The 17,679-nt window shown below is 44.9% G+C and overlaps 1 protein-coding gene across 1 annotated transcript in view; it reads left to right on the top strand.

Moving 5' to 3' along the window:
- LOC121293059 (solute carrier family 13 member 4-like) overlaps positions 1 to 16,321 on the top strand; it is a 119,099-nt gene extending 102,778 nt beyond the window's left edge. Inside the window, exons 12-15 of the mRNA XM_041215650.1 lie at positions 2,780 to 2,934; positions 3,555 to 3,716; positions 6,565 to 6,702; positions 15,013 to 16,321. Of these exons, the coding sequence (XP_041071584.1) occupies positions 2,780 to 2,934; positions 3,555 to 3,716; positions 6,565 to 6,702; positions 15,013 to 15,150 (593 nt within the window). The 3' untranslated portion in view covers positions 15,151 to 16,321. The remainder of the gene's footprint in view (positions 1 to 2,779; positions 2,935 to 3,554; positions 3,717 to 6,564; positions 6,703 to 15,012) is intronic.
- Positions 16,322 to 17,679: the final 1,358 nt, after the last annotated feature.

A 17,679-nucleotide genomic window follows, 5' to 3' on the forward strand; every position in this document is an offset into this window, starting at 1 on the left:
GTGATACTAGTCATGGGGCGGGAGAGGGTGATACTAGTCAAGGGGCGGGAGTGGGTGATACTAGTCATGGGGAGGGAGAGGGTGATACTAGTCATGGGGCGGGAGAGGGTGATACTAGTCGAGGGGCGGGAGAGGGTGATACTAGTCATGGGGCGGGAGAGGGTGATACTAGTCATGGGGCGGGAGAGGGTGATAGAAGTCATGGGGCGGGAGAGGGTGATACTAGTCATGGGGCGGGAGTGGGTGATACTAGTCGAGGGGCGGGAGAGGGTGATACTAGTCATGGGGCGGGAGAGGGTGATACTAGTCATGGGGCGGGAGAGGGTGATAGAAGTCATGGGGCGGGAGAGGGTGATACTAGTCATGGGGCGGGAGTGGGTGATACTAGTCATGGGGCGGGAGAGGGTGATACTAGTCATGGGGCGGGAGAGGGTGATAGAAGTCATGGGGCGGGAGAGGGTGATACTAGTCATGGGGCGGGAGTGGGTGATACTAGTCATGGGGCGGGAGAGGGTGATACTAGTCATGGGGTGGGAGTGGGTGATACTAGTCATGGGGCGGGAGAGGGTGATACTAGTCATGGGGCGGGAGAGGGTGATACTAGTCATGGGGCGGGAGAGGGTGATACTAGTCAAGGGGCGGGAGTGGGTGATACTAGTCATGCGGCGGGAGAGGGTGATACTAGTCATGGGGCGGGAGTGGGTGATACTAGTCAAGGGGCGGGAGAGGGTGATACTAGTCAAGGGGCGGGAGTGGGTGATACTAGTCATGGGGCGGGAGAGGGTGATAGAAGTCATGGGGCGGGAGAGGGTGATAGAAGTCATGGGGCGGGAGAGGGTGATACAAACAAGGGCCTGGAGAGGGTGATTCTACTCATGGGGTGGAGAGGTGATACTAGTCAAGGTGCTGGAGAGTGTGATACTAAATGTGAGATGGAGAGGCTGATACCAGTTGTGGAGAGGGCGTTACTAGTCATGGAGCTGGAGAGGGTGATACTAATTGTGAGCTGGAGAGGGGGTATTAGAGAAGGGGCTAAAGAGGGCTGTACTAGTCAAGGGGCTTGAGAGGGTGATACTAGTCATGGGATGGAGAGGGTAATACTAGTGAAGTGGCTGGAGAGGTTGAATTCTTGATCTCAAAACCAAACCTCTGATTCTGAGACCCACATGAATAATCTAAATTTGTAATGAAGTCAGGACAGTTCTCTTCAGACTTATTTTCATCCCCAGGTTGGATTTGCAGAGTCGGGAGATTTCCCTGCTCAGTGAACCCGAATTTTAAAAATGGCCTCCTGCAGGTCATATTGTAGGTTGGAGGGGGGAGGCTGCTGTGGAGGCGGGCGGGTGCATGGCCTACCTCTGTGCTCTGGCACTGTTTAAATTTTTAAAAATAATAATACAACAAAACCATCCCTCCAGCCCAGACACTTCCTATGCCTCATTCATGCCAACCTATATGAATACGTACCCCCCATGACCCCTCATAGCCCCCATGCAAGACCATGCTCAACAGTTCCAATGAGTTTGTGTGTAAAAAGAGCATAATCATGTTTAATTCTAGCAATCCCAAAGGGTGCCTTATCTTTCACAAAGGCCTCCCGGGACCCTATCCAAAGGTGTACCCTAGCTATCCAAAGGTGTACCCTAGCTATCCAAAGGTGTACCCTAGCTATCCAAAGGATCCACCAAATTCAGACTTCCTCGTACCTGACGTGCTCTGCACACTCTGGGATTCATGCAGCTTGGGTTCAACAATCAGAAGGCAGTGAAGACAGCTGGTGATTTAAAAAGCCAGCTGCCTCCACAAATTGTGCATGTGCGAAACCCTGGAACAACTCCAGGCCCATCCTTACAAAGATGGGAAACACCGGGTTTGGGTCAGAGCTTAGAAATTTAATCTATTTCCGAGGATTTTTGCCATGATGGAGAGACTCTCCGTTATGGCGAAATCCTGCCCATTGTTTTTCCCAGCTAAATGAAGGCCATTTTTATGGCTTTCAGCCTCCTAACCCTGACCTCATAAGTCTACATGGAAGGACCTTTGATGTGTAAATACCTTGGGTGGTTTGGCAACTTCTGACATGCTGATGTTCAGTTACTTTACATGTAAAAAATTAATTCCCCCAATCTAATGGTTATACCTCCAAAATATTAATATAAGCCATGAAACTTAATGATTACGACACTGGGTCAAAACCTTGGGATTCCCTATCTAACGGCACTGTGGGAGTAGCTTCATCACATGGACTGCAATAGTTAAAAAGGGCAGCTTGCCACCACTTTTATGAGGGCAGTTAGGAATGGCTAATAAATGTTGGCCTTGCCAGAGTCATCTAACCCTTTAATGAATCAAAAAGGACTGTATACCATCTTAATTTACATAAATTTAAACCTGAGACTTTCTGGTCTAAAGTCTAACCGTCACAATTTCATTGCTTGGCCTTTGGATGGAGTTGCTGTATGATGACTATGAAGCTCTGTATACTTTGTCCCAACAATGCACTTTACACCCAATCTCAGAAAAGCTCTAGTGTGATGATTCAATTCCTTATACTGCAATCACCTGTTATTTTGTCCACAAACAGGGGCAAAGCCAAAGTGATAGGTAAAGAGATCATAGATGAGAAGATATAATCAAAGGCTGCAGCTTTTTTGAAAAGAATAGAATATTTCAAATACTTGTCCATGTCCTTTATAACCTCAAAACAAAACAGTTAGCTGCCTTGTTGGAGAACATGTTTCAATCTTTTTCTGAACCTGGTCATTTTGTTTTGGTACAGATGTAGAAAGTGCGAAGGACTCAAAGAATTTGAATGTCTCAAAGGACCCCAACCCATTGGCACCACTGATAAACTGGAAAGACTTTCAAAAGCACATGCCATGGGAGATTGTCATCCTTGTGGGAGGGGGATATGCCTTGGCTGCAGGCTGCAAGGTAAAGACAGTAATGAGCGTAGGTCCAGTATAACCATGCGGTGTGTGTGTTTCTAAACTTGACCCTTTGTTTAAGGACATGTAGAGTCTCTGGGATGTAAAAATCTTGTGATCTTGTCTGGAGGCCGGCAACAGTCAGTTAATTACAGTGTTTCATGTCACTGAAAGTGCTCAGGCAGCAGAATGATTATTTGGGTCACTTCACATTGATGTAATTCTAAAACTAACAGGCTTGTAAAGATGCTTTCACAAGTAGCAACTATCCTTATGGAGATAGAAAAAAAGGAGTTTTCTTACCCTGAAGGAAGAGAAAATGATTTGTCTCTTAATGGATTGATGGCACATCCTGCTGGCTGAACCTGGAGATTTGGAGAGATAATCTGAAGAAGGCTTAGCCTCCTCAGTTAATTTGTCATTTCGCCTGGAGGAAATTATTTTTCAGGTTTGTACTGCCTACTAGCTTAAAAAATACAGTGAGTTGTGTTGCACAGATATCATTTAGGTGTTTGACACCATCATATAGCCTTGTTGTTTCTTGACCAAAGGATTCCTTAGTACAATCTGCAGGTTCCCTTTGTGTGCACATGTTTCTTTAATGAATTTACGTTTTTCTCTCCCCAGGTGTCTGGCTTATCAGATTGGATTGGGCGTCAGATGGAACCAATGAGTAACCTCCCTCCATGGGCTGTAACATTAATTGCCTGCCTCTTAGTGTCAGTTGTCACTGAATTTGCGAGTAATCCAGCTACCATCACAGTTTTCCTACCTATTCTTTCCACACTGGTAAGTTACGCCATTCCCAACACTGGTGGAAGCAGTGCCCAGTTAAATTGATGCAAACTTGTTGTCTATTGTTAAATTAAGGCTTCTCTAATTACTATTTCACTTTGTTCTGTATATAGGGATTGGAGTAGGTCATTCAGCCCTTTGAGTCCATTCTGTCATTCAGTTGGGCTCTGGCTCGTGTATCTTAACTCCATCAGCCCAACTTGGTACTGTAATCCTTAATATCCTTGCGTAATAAGGGCAGTGATCTCGGTTTTGAATTTTTAAAATTGACATAGCCGCAACAGCTTTGCGTGGGAGAGAACACAAAGCTTCCATTACACTTTGTGTGAAGGAGTGTTTGAATAGAACATGCTGAGCAACTAGGTAAACCAATCAATGTCAACACTTCCCTGCTGGCTGTGAGGAGTCTGATTGAAATGCGATTTGGAAGTTCTACCACCTTCTTTGTGGCTCAACTCAAGTGCAGAGAAAGTCCACAATTTGATAGAGATTACTCCTGAGCCTGTAGTCTGGCCATTAGAATGTTGTGGATAATGGATGGTGCAGCAAAAGAGAGTGATCCTTTCCAATCTGGGGTTCAAGCTTTATGGAGGAAGATTTCCTCTGCATCAGGGTGTAGTAAAGTCACAAATCAGTTTGTTACAAAGCTTATTTTCTATTTCACTGCAATGAACCCATGGAAGCCTTTTCTCTTGTTCACTCATTGTAGAGGAAGCTTACTTTGCATCCAGCTTGTACTGTACCTGTCCTAAGATTGCCTGATGGGGTAGTACTATGGGAGCTTTACCCTGCACTTGACTCCAGTTGTGTCAGGCCTTTGAACACTCGATTGATGCAAAATGTGGAAAGCATTGTATTCTCAAGAATGATGCCCCAAAAAAATTAACAAAATTAAACAAGAACATTAATTGAGGCAACTTTACATGGGTCTGTATCTCATTGTGTTACATAATGGAACCTCCTCAAAACTAGGTAATATTATCCTGAGGCAATTATGAACTTAAGGGAGTTTTTGTCTGGCCAGGTGTCATGTGATCTGCAAACACAGGTGAACCTTGATCAGTTTTAGGTTTTAAATTTTGCAGCTAAGAATATCTGGGTACAGTGCGTCCACTCTTAAAGTGTGGCATTTACCAGTGCAGAGAATATCAAAGATTTTCCATGAAATCTTCTGGGCTAGGAGACCCTGACGAATCAGGAATTTGTGCTATCTGAAAACTTTCCAACAGGGTGATGACTTCCTTTTAAATAAAAACCTTTTATTGTTCAGTACGCCATGATGCTTGGTGCTGATTTATTTTTCTCATTGCTGCACCTAAGGAACACCCTGCCCCAGGTGCAGTGAAGTGGAAAAGGGGTTACAGACCTGGATTTTTGCTCTCGAGTTGAATAGCGCGATACGGGGAATGTCCTGGCTCTTCACACCCACCTCAGGAAAAACTCCCCTGAATGGCGGGATCTTTATTTCAGGAGCATGGGTGCGGGGTGGACTTGGACCCATTCACCCCGGATGCAGGTTGGAGGATGCTACTGTGGCTGCTAAGTGCCAATTTGGACTGTTTACAAGGCCCGTCTCAGTTCTCTGTGGCTTCGTCTCAGTTGTCTGCTTATGTTTTAGTCCCTCTAGCCCTCACCCCTCACATGCCCACCCACTCCCAGTGTCCCACCCATGCCAACCCATGCCTCCCACACACCCCTAATGGCCCCCATACATTCCATTACCAACTCATGCCTCCACCCACCCTTATTTCCCCAATGCCAACTTAATGTCAGCACATGACAACTCATGCTAACCCACCCACCACCATTTGTCCTCCATGCCAACTCACCCAGCATTCACCATGGGCTGACCTCAGGAACCATGTTGAGCTGAAATAAAATAAAATTCTAAGTATCTATTCCAGACTTCAATATATTTATAAAAACAGTCCTCATGAAAGCCCATTCAAACATTTAAATCCCCTCAAATGCTTAGTCCCTTACAAACACAAGCAGATGTGATTCATGACCCCACATCAAAGACAGCTAATCCTTTAATTACTTCTTTAAACTGTCAGTCAAAATGTGAACTTAGGACCCCCTACTGAGATAATGATAGGTTATGGAAAGCAGACAAGTATTAATAATGACATAATGATATCCCTTAGGGCAATGTCAACAAACAGCTCTGTAACTGCTAGACCAGATTTTTTTTACCTCTCATTGACACAGGAAGCCTGGTTTACTTTTAATTTTTTGAGAGCTGGAGATTTCACAGGCAAGCTGTTTGACAAGTGTACAGACCTTTTCTGCCTTTCTGGAGTTTTTATGCCTACTCTAAAAAATTATAACCCCCACACCGCAGGTTAAGGCCCTCACTACAGCAAAAATGGGGTCTGTGTGAACTCAGCATTGAGTTCAAATGGCCCTACTGGGTTCAGGTTTACCTCATGTGTGAGTCATGTCTGCACCGCGCCTGCCCCCCCCCACCCCCGCCTTTACTGGCAAAAGTGGGATCTGTCGAAAATGGGGCTAGTTGTCTTGATGTGGGTACCACCCACCATTTTTAAAGGTCCACAGAGTCGCTATGACTCTGTGAAAATTTGGGCCATTGTAACAGGTCTCTGCCCCCACCAGGGATTTCCTGTGTTTCCCCTTATGGCTGCAATTGATACAGACCCCACAATTACATGCTAATGAGGCAGGAGTAATTACATTATCATATCCTTATTCCAGTCTCTCCAAAGTATCTCTTCAAGCTTCAGTACCTCTTGTCAAGTCTCCATTATTCTATACATAAACCTAAAAGCCATGCCAGAGAATGCATTACTTTGTGTTTAATACTTCCCTCTTTTTCTTGCAGTCTGAAACTCTACAGATTAATCCCTTATACACATTGATACCAGCCACAATGTGTGTGTCCTTTGCCGTGATGCTGCCTGTTGGTAATCCACCAAATGCCATCGTCTTCAGCTATGGACATTGCCAGATTCAGGACATGGTAAGGAACATTGAGTTACGTTTGATAGCACCCAAAAATGATATGGAGGTCACGTTGCCTGATTGATTCTCATGCGTTTAATTGTGATGTAGATAGCCCTTGTTACTGCCTGCTCATTCTGAGAATTTCAGCTTCCAATCATTACTGATTATGCTGTTGATTAATCAGACACATCTGCAGGTAGACAATATTGTGATGGCCGGCACTTAAAGCTATCCTGCACTGCTTAAGGCTAGCCTCTGACTCTTAAAGGGGGAGTGCATTGTGGCTGCAGCAGCTGCTGGTAGTCATACAGGAAGTGACTCTGACCTGGTAATCATTGAAGAATGGCAGAACATGGGAGAGAGTGGACACAATGATTTCAGGCACTATACTGGAAGCCCTGGTGGAACAGGTGGAAAGGAGATGAGAGGACATGGATCATAGGAAGCAAGAGGCCTTCCAGACACATGGTCAGAAGATGGTGTGAGCAGACAATTGTCCCTGTCAACACCAGGAGGTAAGCCCCGACGAACCAGATGCAGTGTGCAAGCAGGTCAATGACCTCACACAAGTTCAAATGCCATTCTCTCCCAATCATATCACTAGCCTCATACATTGCTGAATTCCCCACAGTCCCACCATTCAGCCATCAAGAATCTCTACAAATCAGGGCTCATGCCTGATATTCATATGCTCCACTTCATCCTCACACGCTTCACACTGTTGCAAGCCTCACACCCATATCTCACAGCTTTCACTGACAACAATTCCACCATGTCAGCCAAACATGATGCACAGCACTCCGTCACATACCTCCCTCTCTTGCAGGACAACCTGACACAGAACCATAGGCAGCAGCACCTAAACAGCAGGAGACATGTATGGCTGCATCTCCTAACCCTCATGGAGGAGACAGTGTCCACCATTATTGAAATGGCCATTGCTGGGGTCAGGGTCAGTGGTGAGGCTGAATCCATCAGACATGACAATATCCTCAAACCGAATCCTCTTTCTCACAACTAACACCCTCCTCATCCCACACTCTCGTCCCATCTCATGCCATCATGCATCTCTTACACCCCAACCCCTCCCCACGTAATGGGAGGAGTTCTACAGGGAAGTGATGGCCCTAACCCCAGACTAAAGGTCATAGAGGAGCCTGCCTGCATTTAGCCTGGGAGGCTCACAGTGATTTAACGACTGGAGAAAGTCCCACCTCCAAGAGCTGCCAGCCAGTCAAATGGCCAGCAGGTCTCTAGTCCCAGCAGCACCACTGGGAAGATTGACTCTAAAAAAGAATCACCCCACCTGGCAACAAGTCCGCCAGTTCATCACCCGAGCAACCACCACTGCTGGTAAAATGTCATTGGTGGTGAGAGGAACATCCACATGGATTGTGGGTGTTGCTAGCTAGGCCAGCATTCATTGCCCATCCTTAATTGCCCTTGTTCAGATGGCATTTAGAGTTAACCACATCACTGTGCGTCTGGAGTCATCACATGTAGGCCAAACCAGGTAAGGATGGCAGATTTATTTCCCTAAAGAGAATTAGTGAACCAGATGGGTTTTTGTGACAATGGTTTCATGGTCATCATTAGAATTTTAATTCCAGATTTTTTATTGAATTCAAATTCAACCACTTGCCATAAGATTTGAACCTGGGTCCCCAGAGCATTACCGTCAATCTCTCGATTACTAGGCCAGTGACTATACCACTACACCACCACCACCTCCCCCATATCCATTAATTGGCCATTTAAGGGCCACAATTTGCCCAAGAGTGAGCCGACTTCAAAACACCTCTCCACAGCTGGTAAAGTACCAGCATTGGCAGGTAGGCGATGCCAAAGTGTCATTACCATGATACCTGATTTTCTACTCCACCCACCTACCAGGCTGATCCTAGGGTGGGGATGGGGGACGGGTCGTAAAATTTCACACCATACACCCTTGTATCTTTCTCTTTTAGATAACCAAGGGTAGAATTTTATGTGCCACGAATGGACGTGAGCCCAACCCGATCAGACGTGCGTCCCGATGTCATCATGTACTCGTGCAATATTTCAGTCGGGGGGGCGCACATGAAAGTCGATAGCGTGCTCGCCGATGATTAAAAGGCCTATTAAGGCTACTAAAGCATTAATTAAGAAAGATATTTTGCTGCTCGTCCAACATTATGGTTGGCGGGAGGGTGATTTGGCCAGGCAGACTTTGCATTTTTGAGGAAACCTCATGCACAGGCGGGATGAGGTTTCTGACATTAATTTTAAAAAAATGTTTTGACAATTTTTATTATGTATATGTTTATGTGAGTGAGTCCTTTGTGGGTACATTTTTTCCGAATTTCCAACACTTTATTTTTGATTTTAAAATTTTTCAGATCCCTGAGACAGCTCTCTGCCTTCAGGGAGCTTTCATTGCGCATGCCCCCACACCTGCGCTGACTTCAGCCCCCAGTGCTGAGCCCTTCAGCGCGTGTTTCACGCTGGCAGGCCGTTATTTGGCCAGCCAGTGGGAAATCACAATTGGGGGCTGAAGGCAGGCAGTGAACCTTTTCCTGGCTGCTCCTGGGCCCATCCTCCGTGCCCACCTGCTGACCCAAAAATCCTGCTCCAAGAATTGCAAGCTGGCCAGGCAGTGGAGGAACACCAAGAAGAGAGTGATGCTGAAGACACACCATTACTCAATTTCACACACTCAGTCATCAGTTCAGAAACTGAGGCATGAGTGGGCTGCAATCAGGGCAGAGGGCAGGGATAGCACAGGTGCTAGCTCGCTGGAGGGCAAGGTCATGTGCAAGTTCTGTTGAAGAGAACTCAGATGAAAGTTTTGATGTTGCAGCTTACAGAAGAAGACTGAAGGGTATGCACAACAAAATGCTTGGCTCACTGCTGGACCTGCCAGAAAATCTGCCGTCAATACTGAGCAGCATGGAGGAAACCAGCACCAACATGAATCGAGGCTTTGCACAGAGCTTGGAGCCCATCCTTTCCAGTGTGGAAATGGTGGCCAACTCTGCCCATACACTTAAGGACTCAGCAAGATACAGCATCTGATGGCCAGTATTGCAGCTTCCATTGCAGCACAAGCAGCAACCAGCTAGAACAAAAATAAAAATAAAAATACCTGGAACTCAACAGGTCTGACAGCATCTGCGGAGAGGAACACAGTTAACATTTCGAGTCCGTATGACTCTTCAACAGAACCAAGGAAAAATAGAAAAGAGGTGAAATATAAGCTGGTTTAAGGGGGGGGGAGTGGGACAGGTAGAGCTGGATAGAGGGCCAGCAATAGGTGGAGATAACCAAAAGATGTCATAGACAAAAGGACAAAGAAGTGTTGAAGGTGGTGATATTGTCTAAGGAATGTGCTAATAGGTGACATTAAGGGTAGAAAGCAGGACGAACAAGGTACAGATAGCCCTAGTGGGGGTGGGGTGGGGGAAGGGATCGAAATAGGCTAAAAGGTAGAGATAAAACAATGGATGGAAATACATCTAAAAATAATGGAAATAGGCGGGAAAAGAAAAATATATAAAAATTATTGGAAAAAAGGGGATCGGAAAGAGGGTGGGGATGGAGGAGAGAGTTCATGATCTAAAATTGTTGAACTCAATATTCAGTCCGGAAGGCTGTAAAGTGCCCAGTCGGAAGACGAGGTGCTGTTCCTCCATTTTGCGTTGAGCTGCTGAAGATTATGCTGGAAGGCTATCTGCAAGCTCTTCCTTCAGCAGCCTTCCACCAGCCACTCCACAGCTATTGGGGTAACACTGTGTAGGAACATAGCATAAGCAAAAACACACGGGGCTGAATTTTCACCTCAGCATGCGGGGGCACGAGCGAGATGTAGTGTGCGATGACGTTGGGCGAGCATCCCGACATCGCCACGCACTCGAGCAATATTTCGGTCAGCGGGCACACGCGGGAGTCCGCAGCACGCCCGCCAATAATTAAGAGGGCTGTTAGGCCCATTAATAAATTAATTAAACAGAATTTTTCCCTGCCCGCTCATGGTTCGTGGGTGGACAAAAAGGCCAAGCAGCCTTTGGATATTTAAGGAAACCTCATCCAAAGGCGGATGAGGTTTCTGATGTTAATTAAAAATAAAATTGAAATTTTTAAATCTCATTTCTAACATTGTCCTTGCTCATGTGACAGAGTCACCTGAGGGGAATGTTTTTCTTTTTTTAAAAAAATTTTATTTTTCATGTGAAAAATCTTCAGCTCCCTGAGGAAGTTCTGTGCCTTCAGGGAGCTTTCACTGAGTGCACCCAGCAAGCGCTGACTTCCTCACTCACCCTCCTCCCCTGACCACCCAAGCAGCGTGCGATTCACGATGGCTGGATGTTAATTGGCCAGCCAACGTGAAATCATGGTCAGGGCGCAATCGCGGGCAGCGGACTGTTGCACGGCTGTTTCAGGGCCCGCCCACCGCGCCCCCCCCCCAATGAGGTTAAAATCCTCCCCATGGAAAACTGGCCCTAAGGGAATACACAAGGATGATTATTGACTTTTGCACGCTATATGTTTTCATTTATAAATTTAGTTTGGAATGTTTATTTTGTGGTGGCCTTTATTTTTGCGTTGTAGTCAAGCAGACACTGTATTGGTCATTAACAGAGGAAAGGTAAGGTGCAGGATTGTTGGTGAATGTGGAATTGGGGTTGGGATTACTAGGATTGCATTTGAATGAATTTATCGTGGTAGCCTGGTCAGAGCGAGGCTGTCTAGGTTACTTTCTCCGTTCCCCTTTCTCCGTCCCCGGTTCCTGTTCCTCAGCTGCTTGCCATGTAGCTGGTGGCTAGGGTCTCCTCATGATTGCAGTGCAGCAAACAGACCACCACAAATCTTGACACCAGTTCTTCTGTGTACTATAGGGCTCCTCCAGAATGCTCCAGGCAGTTAAAGCAACATTTCAGCATACCACACCACAAAGGTCTGTTCTGTGACTTTTCTTGTGACAGCATATCTTTCATAGAATGCATGCTGCACGGGTTGCACAATAGAGTCATCAGCCTTGTGGTCAGCAGGTAGCCCTGGTTGCCCAGTGGGCACCCTTTGATTTGCCGTGGAGACTCTTATACAGCTAACATAGAATGAAGCATGACTGCTTTCAGAATACCGAGCATTGACAGGCATGATACGCTGCCTGTGGTCACACACCAGCTGGATGTTGAGGGAATGCAATCCCTTTCAGTTCCAGTACAGTACAGGTCAGAGTTGAAATCTGGCAGCTGCAAAGTGATGTGTGTGAAATTAATGGCACCCTGCACCATGGGGAGACTGAAATCCTAGTGAAGCTGTGTGCTTGCTCTGCTTGTTTGTTTTGGGCAAGAAAGAATAAAACATAGTTCAGTCTCATTATGTAGAGAGCCTCAGTGACTTCCCTTATGCCACAGTGAGTGGCAAACCATGAGATGGTGTGAATATCTTCAGCTGCAACCAGGAAAGAGTCAGATGTATAAAAGGTCACCTTTACAGCTACTGGCAAAATGGCCCTTGCCTGCTCTGATGTCGCAGTTGTGGCTGCAGTAGGTAGCAGATTTCAGTGATATCCTTATTGAAGTACGGACGTTTCAGACATTGTTCCGCAATGGGGTTGAGGTTGGAGAATTGCTTGCTGAATACTCTGGATTGATATACTCTCCTGCTGAGAACTCTTTGCCAATCTACCCACTCCTCCCTCTTCCAGAAGCTTGTTGTTCCATTCACAGCCAGCCCTCGATTCATTCTCTAAGTAATGCTGTATTCAAAGTAGAATGCCTCCTAGTGCATTCACATCTGTGAGCAACTAGTTTGCGCAGAAGCCATGAAGTTAGCAAAAACTCTTTCATCACATGCCACATCAATCTCTGTAGACCTTTGCATGTTTAACCAACTATAAAAGGCACCAAACACTTGTAAAATTAAAACAACAGCCAGAAGAAAGCAACTAGTAACTAACCTGTAAGTGGTTGATGATCTCTTTTAAATTGCGTTCTCAAGGGGTCCTTCCTGCTGCTGAACATGTATTTAGCTGTGCAAAGTTAAGATAGGGTGTTAACTGAAGTGTTACGCTCCAAAATGGCACTGCTGGCATCAAAACAGCATTGCATGCCCTTATCAATATGGCATGTGTCTATATATGCCATACACGCCATTTGGGAAATTTAGAGGTACTTGTAGTGTCCAAAAATTGGATGCAAATTATTCCAATTTATCACCCATACTCGTTACAGAGAAGAAGCATCAGGGACGAACGTGGAAGGGCTGAGAGGGAGGAAATGATTGTCCTTCTTCCTTGATTGCAATTAGATTGTTATTTTAAAGGAAGCGTGACAAACTCCAATTATGTTGAAACCATATTTCAAGTATTAAAGAAGGCCTTCCAATTTAATCCCATTTCATTGTTATATCTTCAGTTTGCTCAGTTAGAAGCATGGCATGCCTGAGCAAGAATCATTAATATGCATATGCATAATCCTCTCCAGCCCTGTGTACATCACTGATCGATGGCACTCAGTCATGTTCCCAGCACCATAAGTGGCAACGTTGTGGGTTTCTAACTAACATTGAGGTCAATTGTGACTTTTCAGTTGAGTGAGCAGACCCACCTCTACCAAGGGTGAAGAGACACTTTTAAGCTCCAGTCTCATTTAAGTTTGACAGACAAGTTACAATCAGCATTTAGGTGACCCCTATAGCTCACTGGTCCTCAGATTTGGACTGTCAGTTGGCTGGGGCACTGGCAGAAACCTGCAGATAGATCTCTGGGTGAGGATAGGGAAGGTGATTCCCATGAGGTGCAAAACTAGGCCATACTGGCCAGCAATATTTTTTTGGAGCAGGAACAGTCCTTCTTCTGACTTCACAAAATGAAAATTTTTTTAAATTTCCTGATCAGAACAACAATACCGATGGGTGGAGCCAGACCAGAACTCACTGCACCCAGGTGTCCATGGGTTTTAATCAGGGTCTTAACTACGTTAGGACCCCAATTTATACAGAACAGGCTTAACTCTTGCATGTTAGCCACCCAGGGCTGCGTATTTTTAAAAGGGCGTCGGCCAAAACGTTGGTGTGAATGGAATGGTAAGTCAACAACCTCAATCTGAGGCTGTAAGTGTCTCGCTAATGCTGATTTTTACAAGTACAGATCAGCCCCATTTTGTGCAAGTGTCACACGTGTGTTAAGAGCCAAGAATATGCTGAACTGTGGCACACAGTTACCTCCCAGGTGTCACTAGCAAAGCCAGCATTTGTTGCCTATCCATAATCAGCATTAAGAAGATGGTAGTGAGCTGCCTTCTTGAACCGCTGCAGTCCATCTGGTGTAGCTACTTTCACACTGCTGTTAGGGAGTGAGCTACAAGATTTTATGCAATGAAGGAACGAGGAATGGTGGTATGGTTCCAAATCAGAAGGTGTGTGACATGGAAGGGAACTTGCAGGTGTGATGTTCCCAAGTACCTGCTGCCCTTGTCCTAGATGGTAGGGCTCACAGTTTTGGAAGGATCTGTTGAAGAGTTCGGGTTCCATTGAGCATGGCTAATTGTTTGATGCTGCAGTAAGTGGGTTAGGAGCATAGGAACATGGAAGCAGGAGTAGGCCATTCAGCCCCTCGAGCTGGCTCCACCATTCCACTAGATCATGGTTGATCTTCTACCTTAACACCATCTTCCCGCACTATTTCCTTATCCCTTCATGTCATTGGTACCTATGAATCTATCAACCTTTGCTTTGAGCATACTCAATGACTGAGCCTCCACAGCTCCCTGGGGTAGAGAATTCCAAAAAATTTACCACCCTCTGAGTGAAGAAATACCTTCTCATCCTGGTCCTAATGGCCTACCTCTTATTCTGAGACTTTGCCCCCTGGTTTTAGACCCCTGCAAACAGGGGAAACATCTTTCCTGCATGTACCCTGTTGAGCCCTGTAGGAATTTGGTACACTTCAATGAGATCACCTCTCATTTTATAAACTCTAGAGAATAAGGCCTTGTTTGGTTAATCTCTCCTCGTAGGACAATCCCGCTATCACAGGATTGGCAGTGAATGACTTTCCATCCCATATTCTTGAATCAAATTATGTTTATCACTATAAGTACCAATTGCACAGAGCACGTTAGTAACTCCTGCAGACTATACCTTGATATTAGAGGGCAAATTCCATAATCTCAGTCCCCTAATATGCTTGCTGGGTGAAGAGAGCTTAGAGAATAGAGTGTTATAACTATTTCTGACCCACATTTGTTTTGAGCACATCTTCCTTGCTGGAAACTCAGAATTAGTTCGTTGCTCCTTTCCCAGGGTTGTTCTCAGGCTGAAAGTCCCATTTCTATGTTTGCAGGTGAAAGCTGGGTTCGGAGTGAATGTGATCGGGGTGGTTGCTGTGATGCTGGCTATCACCACCTGGGGATTTCCTCTATTCCAACTTGATCAATTCCCTGACTGGGTTTCTGCAAGCAACATAACTGGAGGTCTTTAATCAGGGATCACAGAGCAAGAGACACATGGAGAGTGCACAAAAGATGGAAACCAGCCTGCAAATCATTTGATCAGTGATGACCTATTACAGCAGGGATGAGAATCCAGCAAGAATTATTACTCAGATTGCGCACTACTAAGGAGTGCAGAACATAGATTTGCACACCCCCCTCCACCTCCTCTCACTTGGCAGCTTCAATATCGGGAGCATTCGTTAATCCTTTTAAGGACTGTTGCAGCTTTTTTGTTTCCACCTTTGGGAAAATTTTGGGGCATGGGATTTCAAAGTTTTCAAAAATTGTTTCCTCCTTCTAATTCTTTCAATGGTGGTGGCTCATGTAAGAACTCCGTTCCACAGGCTTCAGCTCCTCCCTCAAGAGACCATTTGTCACATGTGAGCCAAGGCAAGGGGGCAAGCTTTTTGATTGCATAAGACATCACAGTCAAGCCTAATCATATCCTCACTCAGCGGTCTTTTCAACAGGGATCATGTAATAGCAATCAGGAGCAGGAACTCTGGACATTTTTTTCCTTTCTAATCTTGGGACACAGGCTGATTGCAACATTTCCACCACTGCTTCAAAGCTGCCCTCTGCATAGGCTGGGGTTTGTATATGGGACATTCCTAGTCTGTCTGATTCCTTGTATCACAGCTTGCTGCCCCTTTCAAAGGAGCAGGTGGCTTTGATTTACAATGGATGAAGCAGTTAATTTTGTACAGTTCAAGAGCTGTAACCACTGTGGGCACAGATCCTTGGAGCAATTTATATCTGTATGTGTATGTCAACCTAAGATGCACGTAGGAAACATTCCACTGCTGATCCAGGAGTGTTTGGAATAGCACTGGATGCATAGCTCAGAAATATCCCTTTCTCCCAGTGCAACCACCGTATCATGTGCAGACAGTTTCACCGCGCACACTGTACTCTGGCCTAACACTGAGTTCAGATGTCTCTTTTATCAAAAGGAGGTACTGTTATTGTCTCAATAGGTGGATACTGTCTGAGGGTAGATTCTGTCTGGGGACAACTCCATTCTGAAAATCCTTCAGGAAGATTGTGCCATGGCAGGTCCCGTATCTGCTGGAAAGCCAAGATTACAGTGTTTTTTTTTTAAATCTTTGTTTTTAACTCCGACTAAAGAGAAAACTAATAAACTTGTAGCATAAGATGCAATTGACATTGCACTGATTTAGTCATTATACCAATTATATCATCCTGTCTCACCTCCTCTGTTTAAAATGCCTGTAAAGAGAATATAAAGCTGTCAAATATGGAGGGTTAGTTGATAGGGTGGTTTTTACACATCATTTTTCTTTTGATACTGAAGATCACCTCAGTGTAAGGGTCCAATGTGAACTGAGTCTCAGCCTGTTCCCTCTAGGAGATAGTCCATAGCATAAAACTGCCAATCTCTTTGCACAAAACACCTCTAAATTATTAATTTCACAAGGATGGCTAGCGTTAGGAGTGGAAGATGAGTTATAGGTCCAGTGGCGATGGCCTTTTGAGATTAGACCTGAGGTACATTATAAGTGCAAAGGTAAGATAGCTTTACTCTGCATCTAATTGGGCAATATTTAACCTGGGGTTGCTCATTGCTGGCACGAGATGAGTTAGATTGTTCCATTTTCTGGTACTGATATATATCACCTCGGGTGCAAAAAATACTTAATTTTAATAAGTATAAAATGAAGATGCAATAGTCTCTGGTCAAGTTACAATTTGAAAATTTTAATGGTCATGAGTCCCATTGCTAAGCTACATTCAGAAAACAAGAATACACTTCTTCCTACAGTGTCACAACTAACAACCCATTTTTGCTGGACAGAAGGAAGGTTGAAAAGGGAGTATTCTTCAAAAAGATTTAATATCACACTAAGAAACACTGCCAATCACTTGTACCTCCATAGAGAGGCAACATATTACCTTTGTGACAATAAGAATATCTCTATGATAACCTAAGCTGTGAATTCTTCATTACTAAAATGGAAGCAGCACATCTTTAATGGAATTAATGTTCTATTACACACACTGGCCTTAGGTCATTTTTGTATGAATCCTGTGGGTAAACCAGTTATGTGGAATGCAGTGCCCATATTCTTTTGCTGCTCAGATTACCATTCAAGATTTTCATTATTAAGAGCAAAAAGAGCACCTTGTGATACAATATATAATGGTACAGGTGAGCTGATAGAATAACACAGACATATGCTCAGCAGTTGTCTCATCAATACCATTACACATGAACTATCTAGTCAGATGCAGCACACCTAAGTTATTCTGTCAGATCCAACAGGGGGAAAAAGATCCAGCTTGAGATATCCAGTCAGCATCACATATTTGTGCATTGTTCAGTCAGTGCCGGTGCATTGGTGACACATCGGTCAACACCAGTACATCAGTGAGTTATCCAATCAGCACCTGTACCTCAGAGTTATCTGGCCGGTCCCGGTATATTGGTGAGTTACCTGGTCAGCTGCAGTATATCAGTGAGTAATCCAGTTAGCCCTGATACATCAACTAGTTAT

The sequence above is a fragment of the Carcharodon carcharias genome, chromosome 21 (assembly GCF_017639515.1).
Source record: "Carcharodon carcharias isolate sCarCar2 chromosome 21, sCarCar2.pri, whole genome shotgun sequence".
Taxonomy (NCBI): Eukaryota; Metazoa; Chordata; class Chondrichthyes; order Lamniformes; family Lamnidae; genus Carcharodon; species Carcharodon carcharias.